The sequence below is a fragment of the Sarcophilus harrisii genome, chromosome 3 (assembly GCF_902635505.1).
Source record: "Sarcophilus harrisii chromosome 3, mSarHar1.11, whole genome shotgun sequence".
In the NCBI taxonomy this organism is placed as follows: domain Eukaryota; kingdom Metazoa; phylum Chordata; class Mammalia; order Dasyuromorphia; family Dasyuridae; genus Sarcophilus; species Sarcophilus harrisii.
In genome coordinates, this window is record NC_045428.1 from 192,453,392 (window position 1) to 192,475,336 (window position 21,945).

A 21,945-nucleotide genomic window follows, 5' to 3' on the forward strand; every position below is an offset into this window, starting at 1 on the left:
CAGGTGGAGAAGGAATCAGATGGGTGCCAACTGAGCCATATTCGCCTTTGTCCATGCAGAGAGAGACGGAGCAGACCTTTGAAACAAAGGAGAAGACCCAAGAAATATCGGTGGTTCTGTTGCTGATTGCGCTCACCATTGAAAGAGCGTGGGCAGTTACGGGCTTTGACTCATGGACACTCAAAGATTGTCAGACTTCAAAACCCTCAGGAATCATTGGATCTCTCTGTGCCATAGGACTTCAAAACCCTCAGGAATCATTGGATTCTCTGAGACATAGGACTTGAAAACTCTCAGGAATCATTGGATTCTCTGGAGACATAGGACTTGAAAACCCTCAGGAATCATTGCATTCTCTGAGACATAGGACTTGAAAACTCTCAGGAATCATTGGATTCTCTGAGACATAGGATTTGAAACCCTCAGGAATCATTGGATTCTCTGAGAAATGATAAGACTGTTACAACACTTCAAAATCTGCTGGAATCATTGGATTCCCTAACAATAAAAAGACTTTTTCAGGACTTCAAAACTCAGGGGATCATTGGATTCCTGACATGTGAAACAATGGACAATAGATTGGTTTTGACTATCTCTGCTGCTGAAGAAGGTGTATGTGTGACTGTTGTTTACATACCCACCTTCTAGGACTTCTGGTGATCTTTTCCAACACCATGTTGATTTATATTGTTTTGCTATTCCGCTACTTGTGTGTACAATTCATGTTTGTTACACCACATCGAGCCTGCACTGACTGAGGGAGGGTCATCCCTAATAGCCTCTGCATGCTTATTGCTATGTGCTTGTGTAATACCTCCCATGCTGATGGGTTTGTGCATAATAAGACCCTTCAGCCCAGAAACCGCTAGCAACCCCCATTTCCCTTTGGTGCTTTTCATCTCCCTTCCTGAGATGTCAGGTAGGGGCGTGATCATCTCCTTTTTAGTGCTTTCACCCTTTTCTGAGAAGTCAGGGAGGCTGTGATCACCTCCTTTTCGGTGCTTTCACCTCCTTCCTGAGAAGTTAGGGAGGCTGTGATCACCTCCCTTGCAGGCTCTGACCTCCCTGAGGAGTCAGGGATGGCATGACTACCGGTGTTCTAAAATAAAAGAAAGCGGGAAATGTAATGGGCTGAGGTTTGAGCTGATGCACTGAGGTCCCAAGTACATGAGGCTAGATAGTAATTGGGCTATACTCTGTTAATATACATGATTGGATAAAGAATGGTCCCTGCCCACTCTCCGTGCAAGTCCTGATGTGTTGTATAGGAAATGACGATTTTGGTGGGTGGAGGCAGAGAGGGAAGAAGACAAGCTGGAGAGATTGGGCTGAGTTCGAGACTCGAGTTGCTGGTTGTGTGGCTGCTGGTCGAGCTAGCTTCTTGACTCAGCTGCACACATTGCTTATCAGCATTCTCTTCCACCTCCGATCCTTCTTCACTGAGAATAAAGACTGACGATTTTCCCCTAACCTGAATTCCTGTCTCGTGCTGATCTTAAAATACACAATCTTAACAGTTAACTACTAAGCTGTTATGTAATCATATTTACTTAGCACCAGCAGGATGATAATAACAGATGATTATAACAGAAACCAGTACCAAAAGGCCTTGCCAAATTAGAAATATCTTTATTTACTTTCTTGGTTATGTAGCAAAACCCTCTGTAAATATTGTTCTGTTGTGTTGTCACTCCAGGAGAGTCAATACAATTACATTTACACAAAAAGTCCTGCTTTGTTTGGGATGTACTTATCATAGTATTTAGGTGTGGTGGCTTGTTTTTAATCACTTCTCTGTGGAGCAATAATGAAATCCAGAGAAACACTACCACCAGATTACAACAATTTTGAATTGGGTCAAAAATATTTGCACATGGGGAATAGTCATATATTTAAATTCATTCCTACAATCACTCTATTTTTCCTGACAGTTAAAAGTTTAACAGGAAAAAAGCTTATGAGTCATGTCCCCATTTGTATAGCTATGGTGCTAGACAGTTGCTACCTTTAGTGCTGATTTAGGAAAGCACATGTGTTTTACAAGACTTGTAGTATTGAGGCCTTCCACATTTTATATCTTTGTTCATAATATGTCAAACATCAGGGTGAAAGCTGTTCAATTCAGCATTCAGATATTCTATGTACACAATTTCACACATTCAGCTGTTTAGAAACTTATGTAGTTTTTTTTTTTTAATTAAAAAGTGAGAGAAATGGACAAAAATGCAGGAGACTATCTTTGATCCTTTGGTATTCCACTTGCCATAATCTCAGTTTTCTCATGGGTAAAATGAGATAATTATTCTTGCACTATCTACCTCACAGAGTTTGCTCTTTGCAAACCTTTAAACTGCTATACAAATTGCTGCTAATAACTAGTCACCTCTTTTTCTGGACACATATAACAAGTCTGTGTAGCTTATTAACCAAGCTATCTATAATAATGGGGCAGCTAGGTGACATAATGGATAAAATTACTAGCTTGGAGTCAGTAAGACTGAAGTGGTTTGATGTGAAGACCGTGTATTTTTAAATCAGCAGGAGTCCGGAGTTCAGGTTAGGGGAAAATCGTCAGTCTTTATTCTCAGTGAAGAAGGATCGGAGGCGGAAGAGAATCGGCGATAGCAATGTGTGCAGCTGAGTCAAGAAGCTAGCTAGACCAGCAGCCACACAACCAGCAGCCAGGAGAATGGACCCAGGCCCAATCTCTCCCAGCTTCTCTTCCTGTCTCTCTCTGCCTCCACCCACCAAAATCGTCATTTCCTCTACAAAACATCAGGACTTGCACGGAGAGTGGGCAGGGACCATTCTTTATCCAATCATGTATATTAATAGAGTATAGTCCAATTACTATTTAGCCTCATGTACTTGGGACCTCAGTGCATCAACTCAAACCTCAGCCCCATACAGTTTGCCACTTTCTTAAATATATATATATATATATATATATATATATATATATATAGTGAGTGAGACCCTAAAAGTAATAAAAGTCTATATTATGATATGTGCCAATGTAATATCATATACATATGCATATGCATGTGTGTATTTATATGTAGATATATCTCATTCATATATACATATATGTTTGAGTATTTATACACATTGCTATAATCAACATTTACACACACACATATATATATACCTTCATCTATTGAAAGAAATCCTTGTTTGGATCTTCACTTTGATTAAAGAGTCAAATTCAGCAAGTTAAAGGTATTTTATTAAATATGGCAAAGGCAGAAAAAGAGTTGGATTTGAGCTGGACCTTGTTTTACAGACAGCCTTATAAAGGCAGAGGTATATACCATAAGGAGGTAGTATTAATGCCCCCTAAATATTTTGATTGATCCACATTTTCAAAAGAGGATATGAGGCTAGTGAGCAGGTGCCATGAAATCTTAGGCAGCTATCTGCCAAATAGGTACTCAAGAATTTTAAAATCAGATTTTAAAATGGAATCTCCCATTTTTCTGGTGCTTAGTACATAGTAGGTGCTTAATAAAATGCTTGTTGACTTGATTTGACTATACTACACTGCCTCTCGTGCCTGAATTACCACTGTATAAATTACTATGCCTTTGCTATAATGATAATAAAAGTATTTAGTGTCTTAAAATTATTTGTGCATCTATTAAAAACATAGAAATGAGGATAAAGTCATATACCCCAAAAGATCTGACCCAGGTTGTCTGAGAAAAAACAGTGAGTACACAGTAACAAAATTTGTGGTTTAAGAAAAAAATTAACATGACACACCATAGGCATTTATTTTTGAAGGCGAATAGGTCAAATATCTGATAAATCTGTCTTCAATTGTATAATCTAGGAATCATCAAAAATTTATACTTAAGAAGTACTTACTATATATATTAAGCACAAAACAAATTGGAATTTTATCTAAAGATTTAGGTGATTTTTTGAAGGCTTGATTGTTCTAATAAAAAAATTCTTTTTGATTATATTTCTGTTTAGAAAGTCAGAAACCAAGACAGGAAGACAGAGATTAATCAATTATTGTAACTTGACAGTAATTGCCCTCTGCTGATAGTTAGTTGAAACTACCATTTTACTTTCAACTGCTATTAACATTAATTTATATTTCTTTTTTAAATAGATCAAATAAATTTCAAATTTTCCCCTCTTTCTACAGCAAGTACTGTTAATTCTACTCCATCAACTGGAACAACTATGGCTGGTAAGACTATTGTGCAGCACTTTACATAATCATCTATCACAGATATATCAAACATCCTCTTTTTATCCTCTAATGAAGGTATCTCTGATGCCCAAGATCAAATATAACATAACTGACATCCTAGAAAGGTTTAAGCAATCTACCTACCAGGAATGGGAGAACTTGCATGTTATACCTGCTACAAAAGAGGCTGAAGCTTTTGGATAGCTTAAGTTCAGGAGTACTGTGCTGCAGTAAGAGTAGAGCCAATTACTCATAATTAACATAATACTAACATGCTGTGCCCCAGGGAATGGAGGACTACCAGGCTGCCCAAGGAAGGGCAAAAGGGGGCAAGTCAGAATTAGAGCAAATCAAAGTCCCCATTCTAGGCACCAGTGAGATCAGATCCATGAATTGCTTCTATATTTCTAGCCCGGTCAAGACATGGATATCCCATCTGAAAAGAAAAAGAAAAAACTGACTGAACTGTCCAAACTCAAATTCTGTCATTAACAAAATAAACAACCCACAACTCTAAGAATCAATCACACACACAAAATTCCTGAGATATCAACATGTAGAATTCTATAAAATAAATTCATGGTTTTCAACTATGAAAATAACTCAGATTTCTCATAATCTCTGTATTCTTGTTCAAAACTCTCCCAAAGAATGGCAGGGGCCAAATGCCAGAATCAATATGTCAGTAGTATACTTGATGAGAGACAACCTTAACATTTTAGCATCCCATAGGGAAAAAATATTTATAGAAAGAAAAACTTCCAAGTTCTATGTTCTGTTCTCCAAGAGAATTCAAGAGCTAATCTGAAAAAGCTAAAGTTACTCAAGAAATCCATTGGGACCTATTTAAATTATTGGTTATTGGGAGGAATAAGAGGAAAGTATGATTCGGAGGCACTTTGAACTCACTAGAAAGGCTCTTAAGAAGAGATGGTTTAGAAGCAGTTGAAGGATGCAATGGATAGAATACCTGTCCTGGAATCAGGAGAATCTGAGTTCAAATCCAGTTTCAGACACTTACTAGCATGATTGCCTCCTACCCCCACAAACAAGATGGTCTAATCCTCTAATTCTAAGGACAATAACTGATGTTTTTGAGAGACAGATGGAATCAGGGATACCAAAGTTGAAGTTAGGTCTCCCATTCTTACTGACCTTCTCAATTGCCTTCTCAATGCCCTGAACAACTCCCTAAGACTACAAATTACAAATCAGGTACAGATGTAAATTGGCAAGGGGATTGTCCTTACTGAGAGGTAATGGAAATCACCAACCTTTTTCTCACAGCAATCCTATGAGATAGGTAGTGCAAATTAGTTGATGTGAATAATTTAATCATGGTCACATAGTGAATTGGTGATAGGTCAGCATTCTTTACATTCAATCATGAATCTTATAGCTTAATTGTATTAAACTGTATTTTTCTGCATAACATTTTAGGCTTCCAAATAGAAGCCCATAGTTATTGTTCTTTATTATACATATTTAAACTGAGGGACATAATTCTAATTTTCAAATTTAAGGATAACACATTTAAGGATCTTGGAAGATCTAAGAACAATAATAGATTTCATTTCCATAGTTTTCACCTTTTTTAAAAGAAGAGTATCCATATCAATTATTTTCTTTTCATTTCTTAGAACAAATAATAGTAATAATTTACATTTATATGCAGGGTATCTCAATAGTTTATTTAAATATCTCATTGAATAGCTTCTTAAACTATTAAAGCTTAAAACTAAGATTTTTGGGATACCCTTTATAATACCTGGGTTCAAATCCTGCTGGATGTGTGTTATGGATACTTCACTTTTCATTCCTTCAGTAAGTATTCTAAGATTAACAGTTGTAGAGCAGATCCAGATGTGATGTGTGTATATATACATATATTGTTGACTTGATTTGAATATACTATACTGTCTCTCATGACTGAATTATCACTATATAAATTACTATGGTTTTGTTATAATGATAATAAAAATACTTAATGATTTAAAATTATTTTGTGCATCTATTAAAAATAAATAAGTTGATAGAGATGAGGTTAAATCATATACCCAAAAAGGTCTAACCCAGGTTGTCTGAGAAGAAAGAAACAATGGTTCATAGTTGCAAAATTTGTAGTTTAAGAATAAAATTAACATGACACACCATCAGCATTTATTTTTGATCACTATAAGTCAAATATTGCAGTTACAGAGAAGGTACAAATGTATATGCATGTATATATATATATATGTGCATATATTTATGTATATATATATATATGTGTGTTGTATATTTTGTAAATGCATATGTTCATACATATATAGAGAGATATAGACATGTGTATGATTTTAGGATTTGTGGGGAAATGATATTTTTATTTCATTTGACCCTCATAATAATCCTTTAATGGAAACACTATTATTATTTCCCCTTTTTGCAGAAGACGAAACTGAGATTGAAAAAGTGACATGACCATGGTCACTGAGGTGCCCTTGGCTCCAAGTTTCACCTTTTTTTTTTTTTAACCATAGCTTGGGAGCTCCTATCAAATAACCCAGAAGACTTGTTAGAGTCATTGAAAGAAATGTTGATTGATACTGGCTTAGCCGGTTAGAAAAAATGGAGCCATGCAAAAGGCTTGCTACATTCACAGTAGACCAACCTTGAAGTTGACTTTCCTTGAGTGAAACTAGTGTCCTGGAGTAATATCTGGGTCTATTCAAAGAGACTCCATTCCTTCAGTCTTAACACAGAGACTATTTATCCTATCTTATTTTTCATGAACAACGCTGGTCATTTTTTGTTTTGTTTTGTTTTTTCTAATAAAGATGACAAAATATGAAAACAGTAATGCATGACAGACAGGGTGTGTGTGTGTGTGCGTGTATGTGTGTGTGTTTCAACCAATATGTGTATATGTAGGCGTTCTCAAACAGAAAGCCAGCCAAGTGCCTTGACACACCCAGAATATGTCTTTGTTGGCTGACAAATATCTATCCTGCTGCAAATATAAGCTTGTTTTAATTGCAAAATATTTCATTTATTTTGTCATTTCATATTTTGTCCACTCAGTTTTTGTAAAATTTAAACCTATGAGTAAATAAACTCATAATTGTAAATGTTTTACTAGAGAGTCACAAATAGCTTTGATAACCTTAATAGAGATCACATTTTTTAATAACTTACCAAGAAATTGTGCCAGAATAGGACAGCAATGAGTTGAAGAAAAGTTTAATCCTAAAATGAATTGTTTAAACCCTCTTTATAATAATTATTATTCAGGCAATAACATAAACAGGCAAATATAGAAAAACTGGTGTCAAAAAACATAGATTATGTCTGTAATTTATGTCTAAGGCACTAGAATTCTTTTTGTTATTATTATTGTTACTAATGAGCCTTTAATTGTTAAAAAAAAAAAAAAAGTAAATTTCAATTTTCTACCCTGTCCAAATTAGCTCCTTGCTTCAGCTAGTATGAATTTTTCAAGCAGTGAGATTTGGAGGTTCTATGGAATATAGTTCATGTATTTGGCCTTATACTCAGCAACTAGTCCAGTGCTGATATAATAGGCCCTTAATAAATGCTTTATTGACTGACTGATGAGTATTATGAAAGTTAAACTACACCAATAATTTTCTTTTTTAGAATAGTTTTTAATTATTCAAAATACATGCAAATACAGTTTTCATTATTCAGCCTTGCAAAATCTGTGTTGCATATTTTTCTCCCTCTCTCCCCATTCCTCCCCCCAATTGCAAATAATCCAATATAGGTTAAACATGTGCAATTCTTCTAAACATATTTCCACATTTATCATGCTACACAAGAAAAATCAGATCAAAAAGGAAAAGAAAAATGAGAGAGAAAAAAAACAAGCAAGAAAACAACAAAGGTGAAAATACTATGTTGTGATCCATTTTCAGTCTTCATAGTTCTCTCTCTGGATGCAGATGGTTCTTTCCATCACAAGTTTTCCATTGGAATTGGCCTGAATCATCTCATTGTTGAAAAGAGCCAAGTCCATCACAGTTGATCATCATATAATCTTGTTGCTTACAACTTTCTTTTGTTTTTGAAGTGTAAAGCTCAGTAACCTAACAATAATAAAAATTTAAACATTAACATAATAATAATAGCTATCATCTATATAGCACTTTAAGGTTGGCAAATTACAAATATGATCTCATTTTATCATCATAGCAATCCTAGAAAATGCATGCTAGTATCCTCATTTAGAGATAAAGAAACAGAGGGAGACAGGGATAAAATGACTTATCCATGGTCATACAGCTAGTACCCGAGGCCAGATTTTAACTTAACTCTTCTTGTCACCAAGTTTAACATTATATTATATCTGGTAGCCCATCTTGCTGCCTCAAAAAAAAAAAAAAGTTATATTTTCTTTTCTTTTCCCAATTTTGTATCTAATACCATGAACCAATGTGTTTCTCATATCAATTAATGAATCAAAAAACATTTTTAAATAAACATGTATTAACTAGTACTACTTAAAGTACTAGTATTAAGTACTAACTAGTACTCAGTACTAGGCACTGTGCTAACTAAGCTCTGGATCCCAAAACACAGTAGGTCTTTCCCTAGGCAATTCCGAATGATATGATCAGGTATCTCTTATTCCTCATTGGTCTAAGTTGTATGTTATATTTCATTTCCTCTTTAAAAATTTTTCTCTGAAATTCTTATTATTCATCTTTCTATTTATGAAATTTTAAAAATGTGAATATAAGCTTCCAAAGCAACCGAGTAGGCTTAAAGCAAGAATCCATGAAAGAAATTAATTCAAATGGGACCAAAGAAATATTTTGGAGGCATATAAGTAAATTGGGAAAAGAAAGAGGAAGCCTTCTAGCTGTATTTTGGAGGTATCCCAAAATAGGGTAATTCTCCTGTGATTAAGACCAGACTGGGTCAAAAAATTAATTAAATTTTTTTATGTATGTCTCTAAACTCTACCCTACCTAAAGTTAAATTCATGATGGCTTTGAAAGCCTACTTAGGTTTCTTGATTTTTTTCTTTACCTTGTAGCTGATACCTCCATTATGACCTTAATTACATCCCTCAATGGTACTCCAGATATGAATTTATTTGGTTTTCTTTAAATTTGTATTTTTTGTTTTTTAAAATGTTACATGAAGTAATAACATATCTTTCCTTTTGCAGAGATGACAGAAGTTGAAACAAGCCTTGGTAAGTATATTATAGCTGAGGATAAAGTTTCTTATTCTAAAACCTCAGTATCAATGTTTAAATTTTTTAATTTTTTTTCCAATAAACAATAAACTACTATTTCTGCCTTTCATCTCTCCAAACCAGTTTAAAAAGAAAGATAAAACCCATTACAAACAGGTATGATCAAGCAAAATAAATTCCTATATTGGACATATTTCCCCAAAATCTCTCAATCTATACTTTAAATTACTTCTGTAATAGATGGCAGGTAGCATGTTTTATCATGAGTACTTTGGAATCATAGTTAATCATTGACCACAGTTTCTAAGTCTTTCTAAGTTGTTTCTTATTGTAATCACTGTATAAAATATTTGTCTGGTTATGCTCACTTCACTTTGCATCAGTTTAAACAAGAATTCCCTTTTTTTCTGAAACAATCCCCTTCATCATTTCTTGCAACACTTATACACCAACCTTGTTCAGTCATTCCTAACTGATGTACACAGTCTCAGTTTCTAATAAATATTTCTATATATACATCCTTAGTGTTTGGTTTGCATAGGATCAATCCTTCCCTTAACTTCCCCTTCCTCTTTTCTCATTCTCTTCCTTTTCCTGTTTCCCTGTTGAATAAAATGTATTTCTATATGCAAGTCTGCATATAAATTTTTCCTTTATCTGAATATTTCAGATGAGAATAATATTCAAGTTTTACTTGCTCCTTCCACTGCTTCCTCTGTATAGATTGCACACTCCAAATATAAGAGAATCATTTATACCTTTTCCTTTCCTCCCCTCAGTGTATTACTCTCCCCTTCCCTTTCTAATTTTCTTTAAAAATCATTAACACACACAGACCCATTCCCAGATCCCCTGTTTAATTAAACTCCCTCTTTGACCCCTGAAAGGGTTTTAATATATCATTAAATTTAATTTAATATATCATTTTCTCATTTTGGAATAGATATACTTTATCTTTGTTTAGTTCCTTTTTATTATTTATCCATGATTACCTTGTATTTCTCTTAACCTTCGGGTTTCACTTTAGGTCTTTTTATCAGGAATGCTTTAAAATCCTCTATTTCATTAAAAATCCATTTTCCCCTATAATATTATGTTCAGTTTTGCTGGGTAAGTTACTTTTTGGTTGTAAGGCTTCTGAAATATGGGGATTACTAAATTATGTGCTAACCCAACTACGGCTATTCAGTATCTGACTTCTTTTTGTCTGGCTATTTGCAACCAGACTTTAACTTGCAAATAGAGAAGAGTTTCTCTATTCTTTGTTTAATTTGAAAGCCTGGACTATAGCTATACCATTCCTGGTTATTTTCATTCTGAGGTTTCTTTTATCAGGTGACCCATGAATTCTTTCAATTTCTACTTTGCCCTCTAGTTCAAAGATATGTAGTCAGTCTTAAGATTTCTTACAATATAAAGTCTAGGTTCTTTTTCTGTTGTTTGATGATAACTTTCAGCTGATTCTTAAATTGTCTCTCCTTAGACCTATTTTCTATATTTTTGCAATGAGACACATTACATTTTCCTCAACTTTTGTTTTTTCAGTTTTGGGAATTTGTTTTAAATTTTCTTCTATTATCTTCTATTAGGGCAATTCCAATTTTCAGAGAGTTTGTTATTTGAATAAGGTTTTGTACTATTTATGCCAAACTCAATTCTCTTTCCATATCTTTCTTCCATAGTTTTATGTTTTTACTTTTTTTCCTCTATTATTTTCCTTTCATTTGTAAAAGAATATTTTTTAAACTCCTGTTTCATCTCTTTCAAGAATTCTAGTAGGCCCTGTGAATTTTATTTTGAGGCTTTGCTTATACATGTTTTGTAGTCATTCTTTTCTGGATTTATGTCTTGAACTTTCCTGTTACCATAATAGTTTTTTACAGTGGGATTCTTTTTTTGTTGCTATATGTTCATTTTTCCATATATTATCTAATTTTAGACATTTTTTAGGTCCAGGCTTTGCACAGTCCTATTACTGCGGTTTTCTTGGGGGTATTGACTGGTTTATTATTCCTGAATCTCAAAGACTTTTCAAGCTTTCAGGTGTTCTGATCCATGACAAAGTCTGATTTCTGTCTTCCTAATCTGAGCTATGCAAATTCTTGGCCTGGATTTGGGTCTAAGCAGCAATCCTAAAGTCTTGCTTCCCTTGGATCTTCAGTGTATTGATGCTGGACTTAGGCATTGTCAGACAACTAAAACACAACTGGTTCACTCTACTTGTCTCTCCTCTACCTTCCTTACCCTTCTCCTTACTCTTCCCTCTTTTCTTTGCCTTTTCTTTCTTCTCCCCTCTTCTAGCTTCCTCTCTTCTCCTCTTCTTTCCTCACTTCTCCTTTTTTTCTCTTCTCTCCTCTCCTCTTCTAAGCTCTCCTCTGCTATCTTCTCTTCTTTCTTATTTCTTCTCTCTTCTCCACTTCTCTTCTCTACTTGACTCTTCCTTTTTGTTCTTTCTTTTTCTTCTCTTCTCCACTCTTCTCTTATTTCTGTCCAATGTGTCTCTCTGTGTCTGTTTCTGCTCTGTTTTTGTCTCTTCCTGTCTTTCTATTTCTGCCCCTGTGTCTCCCTGTCTTTCTCTGTATCTATCTCTCTCTCTCCCTGTCTCTCTGTCTGCCTTTGTCTGTATCTTTGTCTCTGTATCTATCTGTTTCTTTCTCCCTATCCCTCTGCTTGTCTTTGAGTGTGTCTTTCAATGTGTGTTTCTGTGTCTGTCTCTGTCTCTGTCTGTTTCTCTCTCCACTCTCCTGTCTCTCTTCTCCCCCTCCCTTTCTGTCTAGTTCTAAAGTTTTGATTCTGCTTCACTGCCAAAAATCAAAATTCTCTATATTTTCACCCTCTCATTTCTTTTTTTTTAATAGCTTTTTATTTACGAGTTATATGCATGGGTAATTTTACAGCATTGGCAATTGCCAAACCTTTTGTTCCAATTTTTCCCCTCCTTCTCCCCACCCCCTCCCCTAGATGGCAGGATGACCAATATATGTTAAATATATTAAAGTATAAATTAAATACAAAATAAGTATACCTGTCCAAACCATTATTTTGCTGTACAAAAAGAATCGGACTCTGAAATATTGTACAATTAGACTGTGAAGGAAATAAAAAATGCAAGCAGGCAAAAATATAGAGATTAGGAATTCAATGTAATGGTTTTTAGTCATCTCCTAGAGTTCTTTCGCTGGGTGTAGCTGGTTCAGTTCATTTCTGCTCCATGGGAACTGATTTGGTTCATCTCATTGCTGAAGATAGCCAAGTCCATCAGAATTGATCATCATATAGTATTGTTGCTGAAGTATATAATGATCTCCTGGTCCTGCTCATTTCACTCAGCATCAGTTCATGTAAGTCTCTCCAGGCCTTTCTGAAATCATCCTGTTGGTCATTTCTTACAGAACAATAATATTCCATAATATTCATATACCACAATTATTCAGCCATTCTCCAATTGATGGACATCCACTCAGTTTCCAGTTTCTGGCCACTACAAAGAGGGCTGCCACAAACATTCTTGCACATACAGGTTCCTTTCCCTTCTTTAAGATCTCTTTGGGTTATCAGCCCAGTAGTAACACTGCTGGATCAAAGGGTATGCACAGTTTGATAACTTTTTGAGCATAGTTCCAAATTGCTCTCCAGAATGGCTGGTTGTATTCACAATTCCACCAACAATGTATTAATGTCCCTGTTTTCCCACATCCCCTCCAACATTCCACATTATCTTTCCCTGTCATTCTAGCCAGTCTAACAGGTGTGTAGTGGTATCTCAGGGTTGTCTTAATTTGCATTTCTCTGATTAATAATGACTTGGAGCATCTTTTCATATGACTAGAAATAGTTTCAATTTCTTCATCTGAGAATTGTCTGTTCATATCCTTTGACCATTTATCAGTTGGAGAATGGCTTGATTTCTTATAAATTAGAATCAATTCTCTATATATTTTGGAAATGAGGCTTTTATCAGAACCTTTGACTATAAAAATGTTTTCCCAGTTTATTGCTTCCTTCTAATCTTGTCTGCATTAGTTCTGTTTGTATAAAAACTTTTCAATTTGATATAACCAAAATTTTCTATTTTGTTTTTTTTATTTATTTATTTTTATTTATTATAATAACTTTTTATTGATAGAAACCCATGCCAGGGTAATTTTTTACATTATCCCTTGCACTCACTTCTGTTTCGACTTTTCCCCTCTCTCCCTCCACCCCCTTCCTAGATGGCAAGCAGTCCTATATATGTTAAATATGTCGTAGTATATCCTAGATACAATATATGCGTGCAGAACCAAACAGTTTTCTTGTTGCACAGGGAGAATTGGATTCAGAAGGTAAAAATAACCCAGGAAGAAAAACAAAAAATGCAAACAGTTTACATTCATTTCCCAGTGTTTTTTCTTTGGGTGTAGCTGCTTCTGTCCATCATTGATCAATTGAAACTGAATTAGGTCTCTTTGTCAAAGAAATCCACTTCCATCAGAGTACATCTTCATACAGTATCATTGTTGATGTATATAATGATCTCCTGGTTCTGCTCATTTCACTTAGCATCAGTTCATGTAATTCTCTCCAAGCCTCTCTATATTCATCCTGCTGGTCATTTCTTACAGAACAATAATATTCCATAACATTCATATACCACAATTTACCCAACCATTCTCCAATTGATGGGCATCCATTCATTTTCCAGTATCTAGCCACTACAAACAGGGCTGCCACAAACATTTTGGCACATATAGGTCCCTTTCCCTTCTTTAGTATCTCCTTGGGGTATAAGCCCAGTAGTAGCACTGCTAGGTCAAAGAGTATGCACAGTTTGATAACTTTTGGGGCATAATTCCAGATTGCTCTCCAGAATGGTTGGATTCGTTCACAACTCCACCAACAATGTATCAGTGTCCCAGTTTTCCCCGCATCCCCTCCAACAATCATCATTATTTTTTCCTGTCATCTTAGCCAATCTGACAGGTGTGTAGTGGTATCTCAGAGTTGTCTTAATTTGCATTTCTCTGATTAATAATGATTTGGAACACTCTTTCATATGAGCAGTAATAGTTTCAATTTCATTGTCTGAAAGTTGTCTGTTCATATCCTTTGACCATTTGTCAATTGGAGAATGGCTTGGTTTCTTATAAATTAGAGTCAGTTTGCTATATATTTTGGAAATGCGGCCTTTATCAGAACCTTTAACTGTGAAGATGTTTTCCCAGTTTGTTGCTTCCCTTCTAATCTTGTTTGCATTAGTTTTGTTTGTACAAAAGCTTTTTAATTTGATGTAATCAAAATTTTCTATCTTGTGAGCAATAATGGTCTCTAGTTCTTCTTTGGTCACAAATTTCTTCCTCTGCCACAAGTCTGAGAGATAAACTATCCTATGTTCCTCTAATTTATTTATAATCTCGTTCTTTATGCCTAAATCATGGACCCATTTTGATCTTATCTTGATATACGGTGTTAAGTGTGGGTCCATGCCTAATTTCTGCCATACTAATTTCCAGTTATCCCAGCAGTTTTTGTCAAATAATGAATTCTTATCCCAAAAGTTAGGATCTTTGGGTTTGTCAAACACTAGATTGCTATAGTTAACTATTCTGTCTTGTGAACCTAACCTGTTCCACTGATCAACTGATCTATTTCTTAGCCAATACCAAATGGTTTTGGTGACTGCTGCTTTATAATATAGTGTTAGATCAGGTACAGCTAGGCTACCTTCATTTGATTTTTTTTCATTAATTCTTTTGAGATTCTCGACCTTTTATTCTTCCATATGAATTTTGTTGTTATTTTTTTCTACATCATTAAAATATTTTCTTGGAAGTCTGATTGACATAGCACTAAATAAATAGATTAGTTTAGGGAGTATTGTTATCTTTATTATATTTGCTTGGCCTATTCAAGAGCATTTAATATTTTTACAATTATTTAAGTCTGACTTTATTTGTGTGGGAAGTTTTTTGTAATTTTGCTCATATAATTCCTGACTTTCCTTTGGTAGATAGATTCCCAAATATTTTATGCTGTCGACAGTTATTTTGAATGGAATTTCTCTTTGTATCTCTTGCTGTTGAATTTTGTTGGTGATGTATAAAAATGCTGAGGATTTATGGGGATTTATTTTATAACCTGCAACTTTGCTAAAGTTATGAATTATTTCTAATAGCTTTTTAATAGAATCTCTGGGGTTCTCCAAGTATACCATAATATCATATGCAAATTTTCTATTTTGTGATCAGTAATGATCTCCAGTTCTTCTTTGGTCATAAATTCCTTCCTCTTCCACAGGTCTGAGAGATAAACTATCCTGTGTTCCTCTAATTTATTTATAATCTCATTCTTTATGCCTAGGTCATGAACCCATTTGACCTTATCTTGGTGTACAGTGTCAAGTGTGGGTCAATGCCTAGTTTCTGCCATACTAGTTTCCAATGTTCCCAGCAATTTTGGTCAAACAGTGAGTTCTTACCCCAAAAGCTGGGGTCTTTGGGTTTGTCAAACACTAGAGTATTAAGATTATTGACTGTTTTGTCCTATGAACCTAATATATTCCACTGTATCCCATCTGAGGTTTTCTTGGCAAAAGTACTAGAATGGTTTGCCATTTCTTTCTCCAACTTATTTTACAGATGGAGAAACTGAGACAAACAGAGCTAAATGGCTTGCCCAGCTAGTGTCTGAGGCTAGAGTTGAACTCAGGAGTCTTCCTGACTTCTAGACCAGCATTTTAATCTCTGTGCCACCTAGCTGCCCACTGAGGCACATACTTATATGTAATAAGAAAGTCAATCAGGAAGCATGTTAGAAATATGTCAGATCCTTTAGGCACCAGCTAGAATTGGGCACATTCCACTGGAGCACTGGAGAAAATAAGGAACCCCTTCCAAAGGAGTAAAATCTGGTGGAAATCATAGAATAATGTTATTATCTGAGTCAAGGAGAATCAGGTAAGGGGCAATGTTTTAAGACTGTTAGGGTTTTTGTTTTTTTTTTTTTTTAACTTTCCTGAGCTTTCTTAGTTTTATGGAGTGAGGAGGCTATTTGGGGTTATTATGTAAAGTCACCCCCAAACCCAAACTTTTCCTTCTATAAAATATTCGCAGTATCCACCCATTTTGATCACACCTTTTTACCTACTTTCCAAGAAAATGCCAACAGGTTTTAGGTAGAAGAAAAATATTTTGAAATGGGCCAAATCACATCCAGTGACTTCTAATTTAATCTGGATTTGTAGGCACAGAGTTCAAAATCAACTCTGCAAATTTGTCTTTTATGTAGAAGATTTTTACTATATATTTTAAAAGTATGGAATGGAAATTGGCTCCTTTGTCTTGTCAGAAACAAAAAGGCAGGAAACTGGTTGTTGCTCCAGGGGGATAGGCAAGTTGACACACTGTGTGCTGCTCCTTTAAATGGATGTCTTCACTTTCCATAAAAGTCAAATTTTCCATGAACATCTATGTAACTATAATGACCAACTTTGACTCTTAAAAATAGATGAGAAAATGCATGTCCCCCTTGCAGAAATGAGGATTCTTTGCATGTGGAGCACTGCATATTTTATCAGACCCTTGATCTGCTGGTTAGTTTTAATTAATTGCTCTCTGTCTCTCTGTGTCTCTATCTCTGTCTCTGTCTCTGTCTCTCTCATCTCTCTGTCTCTCTCTTGTCTCTCTGTCTCTTTTTTGTCTCTCTGTCTCTCTTTCTCTCTCTCTCTCTCTCTCTCTCTCTCTCTCTCTCTCTCCCCCCTCCCTTTCTCCTTCCTTGCCCTCTCTCCCCTTCTCTCTCTTCCTCTCTTCCCCCATTTTCTGCTTCTATCTCTGTCTCTTTTTCTTCCTCTGTCTCCCTTTCTTGCTTTTTCTGTCTGTGTCTCTATATGTTTGTCTCTATCTCTGTCTCTCTGTTTTTCTCTTTCACTCTCTCTTACTCATTTCCCTCCCTATATCTCCCTTCCTCTCTCTCATTTCTCTCTTTCTAGATCCCTTTTTTCTCTCTTTATTCTTTAATTAAAAGATTGGCTTCCCTAGGAGGGAAGAGAGGAGGAATAAATTTCAAGATGACAGGAAAACAAAAGATTTTTTTTAAGGAATAAAAAACCATAATTCCTGTGTATAATTACATTTTAATCATGTAATTAATTTAATTTAAGCCATTAATTAATTACGTAATTACATTACATAATTACAATTTCCTCTGTAAATTGGTGGTGTAATAAGTTAAACAATTTTATTTTCTATCCTTTATAAGCAACCCCAGTTTATGACATCAGAACCAGCTTATGTTTGTCCTCAGCAAGAAACAGCAGCCCAGAATGTTTTAATTTTAAATATGTGATTATTATGCAGGGAAGGAGCTGTCTGCACAGCAGAATGACAACAGTTATTAGGCCTTTCATGGCTCAGCCACTCCACATAAAATAAACTCTTGGGCTCCATTATCTGTTCTTTAGAGACACATCCTCATACACGCATTCCTCTTTCACAAACTACAGCCAGAAGAATAAACTCTCTGGTGACTTTCATTTTTAGGAGAAAGATTTCATTATCACATTGCACATCGCAGAGCTCCATTAAGAAAATTCCAGTAGAGTAGGATGTGAGTTTATGCCTGAGTCAGGCAAAACCTGAATAATTTTTTCCTAAATATCATCTGAATATAATATTTAAAACCACACTTCCTAACTGAGCATTTTTATAATGCATCTTTATAGCATCAAGTATCAAGTCCATACAAAGTTCCACTAAAAGCTTTGACAAAAAAATCCAGACCTGTGATTTTATTGCTATAGCAAATAAATCAGGAGGGAAATTAGTAAATGCAAGAGATTGCCTCATGTCTTTCTCTTTTTCAGACAAGCTCAAGTTGGGGAACTTAAAAGACTAAAAAACATTAGAAAGAATTTAGAAGGAATATGACTCACTCTATTAAAGTAAGTGAGCAGATAGACTGGAAATTAGGTAGGACATTAGAGGAGAGAATGCATTTTGTCTAAATTAACTGCAGTGTAGGAATTTAACAAATACTCAGTTCATTCCAGAGATGGAGAGCTTTCCCTGTGTAGAGAGATCCTCCATTTGCTAAAGCAGATACCTGCAATATTTATAATTCTACAAAACACTAGAACAATGAATGTATTAGTTGATGAGTTTTACAATCCTTATACAGAGACACAGGGGACACATAGGCAGGCACTGCCATTTAGCAGAGATCTTGTTTTGTTTTGTTTTTAAATCCAAAATGACCTTCTGCCTAAAATAACCTCCATACTTTACAAAGGACTAAAACAGAACATAGCAACAGCAAGGACCACAGGAAAAAAAAGATAGATTCTAAAATTAGAAATAGTCACTCAGCAATTTCCACTATAAGAACCTTGTGGGCACTCAATTACTTTCTCCTGTCCTCAGTTCCCTGATCTATAAAAAATGGAAGAGACTGAACTAAAGGAAGAACAAGAGGAGAATCAAATTCCTTCCCCATCCCACACAAATGAAGCTACCTATTATCAATACCTTTTTAACATATTTAATACCTCATTAGCTTTGATATCTATTCTATTCTTTTTTGTGATCATATCACAAAATTCCCCTTCCTTACACTAAGATGCCTTCAAGTTCTAAATTTCTGTGATTTTTATTTTCTGCACTACTGAGCTTCCACAGGGTGTACACCACTTTACATCCTCTAGGCATCCTCTATCCAGGAATGGGACATTTATTATATCGGGCATACCCATGATATTCATGACACTGTGTATAGAATACCAGGACTGGAATCAGGAAAGCCTGAATTCAGATTTGAGCTCAGATATTTCCCGACTCTGTAATCCTTGGCAGTGACTTAGGCTCTGTCTTTCTCAACTCCTCAACTGTAAAATCAAAGTAATAATAGCACACATCTTCTAGGACTATTGTGAGAATTGATTGAGAAAATATCTGTAAACACTTGCATAGTGCTTGACACATAGTAGGCAATATATCAATGCAAACTATTATTATTGTTGTTATTATTAAACAGACAGCTCTAAGCTGAAGCTGGAGTCATATATTGCTTATTCCTCCATTTCTGATAGTCTGGTATATAGATTCAGGAACAGACAGACTATGACCTTAAATCAATTTAAAGAGCCTTGAACATTCCCAGTCCTCAAAGTGAAAACATAAAGAGACAAATCCCAACAGTTGCAATGTTCCACCCAGGCGCCAATAATCTCCCTACCTACAACAAACAACATTGCTCTGTGACTGATAAATCAGCTCCATCCTTCCCTTTTTAGTTCCCTGACACACTTTCCCCTAAAAAGTAGCAATCCTGGAGAAATCAACTCCTGCTTCTATTCATCTAGAATGATAGACAAGTGAGACCTTCTCTTATGCTGAATAATATACACTCTCATTATTATACGCAACACAATAGTAACAGCACATTGCAGTGAACAGACTACAGTTATTCTTTCTACACAGCAACTTTCCCCATTGTGTTTTCAATATATCCCTGAATTGGCATAAGAAATTAATTGATTTAAGCGGAGTTTTGTGGAAGCCACAAATGACACATAAAGGCCAACGGACAACACAGAAAATTTTAACAACTCAGAAATTCATAAAATATATGTAGTATTGCATAATATCAACATATTTTATCTTCTAATGCCATAGTAATTCAGACCATTTCTCTGGTATGAAGGAAGGGAAAAATAATTTATACAGATTTTCCAGATTGTGAGAATGCCATGCCTCCAATCTCCATGACGTGGAAGAGAAAACTGTGCTAGGATTTGAGCAAGGAAGAACTGAACTTAAATTCTTCCTCTAATTTGCTGATGTAAGAGTTAGCAATGCTCAATGGGCTGTAGGCAAGTTATTTAATCTCTCCAAGCCTGAGCAAATTGTTTTAAAGCTTATTTTCTAAGCAGAAACGAAGTTTTAGTGATGAAATTTGTAGATTATAGACATACTGATGTGTAAAATACTATATTTATTACTCCACTAAGGTCCTACTCTCATGTCTCAGCAGAGCAGGGAGATGACCCCTGACTTCTCAGAGATTATTATTATCAATGGAGCACAAGCTTTGATAGAAGATTAAAAAGGCAAGTCAACAAGCATTCATTAAATGCTAACTATGTTCTAGACATTTCAAGTAGAGTCTTAGATATGGACCTTTTCAGTTAACAGTTTGGAAAGGCTCGCTCATTGCAAGCATTGTCTCCAGGTGACATATATATATAATGGACTATAGTCCTTTGAAATTGATGAAGTCTATCTCCTACAATGCAGAGGTGACATGATCTTCCAAAGTATAGGTTGCAATATAATGATCTATTCAAGGAACTTTCACCATAATCAAAAGAGACAAAAACAAAAATAAACATAACTAGGTGGATAGTTGGAATGGACATTCCCAGTCACCAAAGTGAAAACACAGAGAGGAAAAACTCCAGCTGTCTCACCATTGTCCATTGTCCATTGTCTCACCAGCGCCAATAATCTCCCCACCTGTTTCAATCATCTCATTTTACAGATGAATAAGCAGTAGTACAGAGCGATTAAGGGTCTTAATCAGGAACACACAATTAGTCATTTCATACGACACCACTGTAACAACTGGTCTAGAATCAAAGTGTTTAAGTTACTAAAATTAATGGATTTAAAAATTTTTTTACATTATTATATATTTATGCAAATTTATATCATTTTATTTTAGATGGTACTTCAAGTATATTATCTACTTTAAGCAGAGCAGGTAATGTCAATTTTTAAAAATTTTTAATAGCATGTTTCTTTCCTTAGTCAATATGTTGTATTTAATTTTAATTTTTTTCCAAACACCCTGTCTCCTCTCTGCCTTTAATTATCCCCTCCTGCTCCTTCTTATTAAAATAATGATTTTATTGTGATTTTTAATATCATATCAACTTCATGTGTCTGGTTTAGCAAAAGTCATAGCAGTTTTAATAGAACCAGGCACAGAAGGATGTGTTGGATCTGGCAAAGAGAGTATTACCACAAATAAAATTATTTAATTTAGGCAACTCCAATTACTATGTACCACTCTACTAAATTCAAGCAGAAATGCCACCAATCACAGCCTACAAGATCAAAATCTAGAGAAAACGTCATAGATAATATGAAAGAATGAAATTGCTAAAATTGGATCAGGGCAGGGAGAGTATAGCTACTTAATCCTATCCTTGCTATCCTTAAAAGTTTTTCCAGGATCAGCCCTTGAGCCACTTGAATGAGTCAAATGATCTTCCTAGACTTCAGAAAATTCATGCCTTCTACATATTAGTGGGAGGTTCCATTTAGATACCCCTACACTGAATGCATCTGGATCACACTCTTATTACTTTTTCCGTGTCTTCAACCAGGAATTCTCTCTGTCCCTAGGGAACTAGACAGATCATGTTGATCTCTTTTCAGAAATGGGAAGGAAGAATGGAATGCAAATACGATCAGCTGCTCTCAGGCACTTGGCTGCCTCTGAAGGACTGATATTACTAGTGTATGGAGTCTTTACCACCACAGCCATACTATGGCTGATATTC

General features: G+C 35.2%; 1 protein-coding gene across 7 annotated transcripts in view; it reads left to right on the forward strand.

Annotated features, from left to right (window-relative positions):
* The window catches only part of ADGRG2 (adhesion G protein-coupled receptor G2), a 196,042-nt gene that overhangs the window by 113,868 nt on the left and 60,229 nt on the right, over positions 1-21,945 (forward strand). For 4 of the 7 annotated variants that reach the window (XM_031958908.1, XM_031958902.1, XM_031958903.1 and 1 more), the window contains 3 exons: positions 4,157-4,201; positions 9,378-9,404; positions 21,102-21,140. In XM_031958908.1, the coding sequence (XP_031814768.1) occupies positions 4,157-4,201; positions 9,378-9,404; positions 21,102-21,140 (111 nt within the window). The remainder of the gene's footprint in view (positions 1-4,156; positions 4,202-9,377; positions 9,405-21,101; positions 21,141-21,945) is intronic. The other 3 variants (XM_031958905.1, XM_031958906.1, XM_031958907.1) reach the window with 3 other exon arrangements.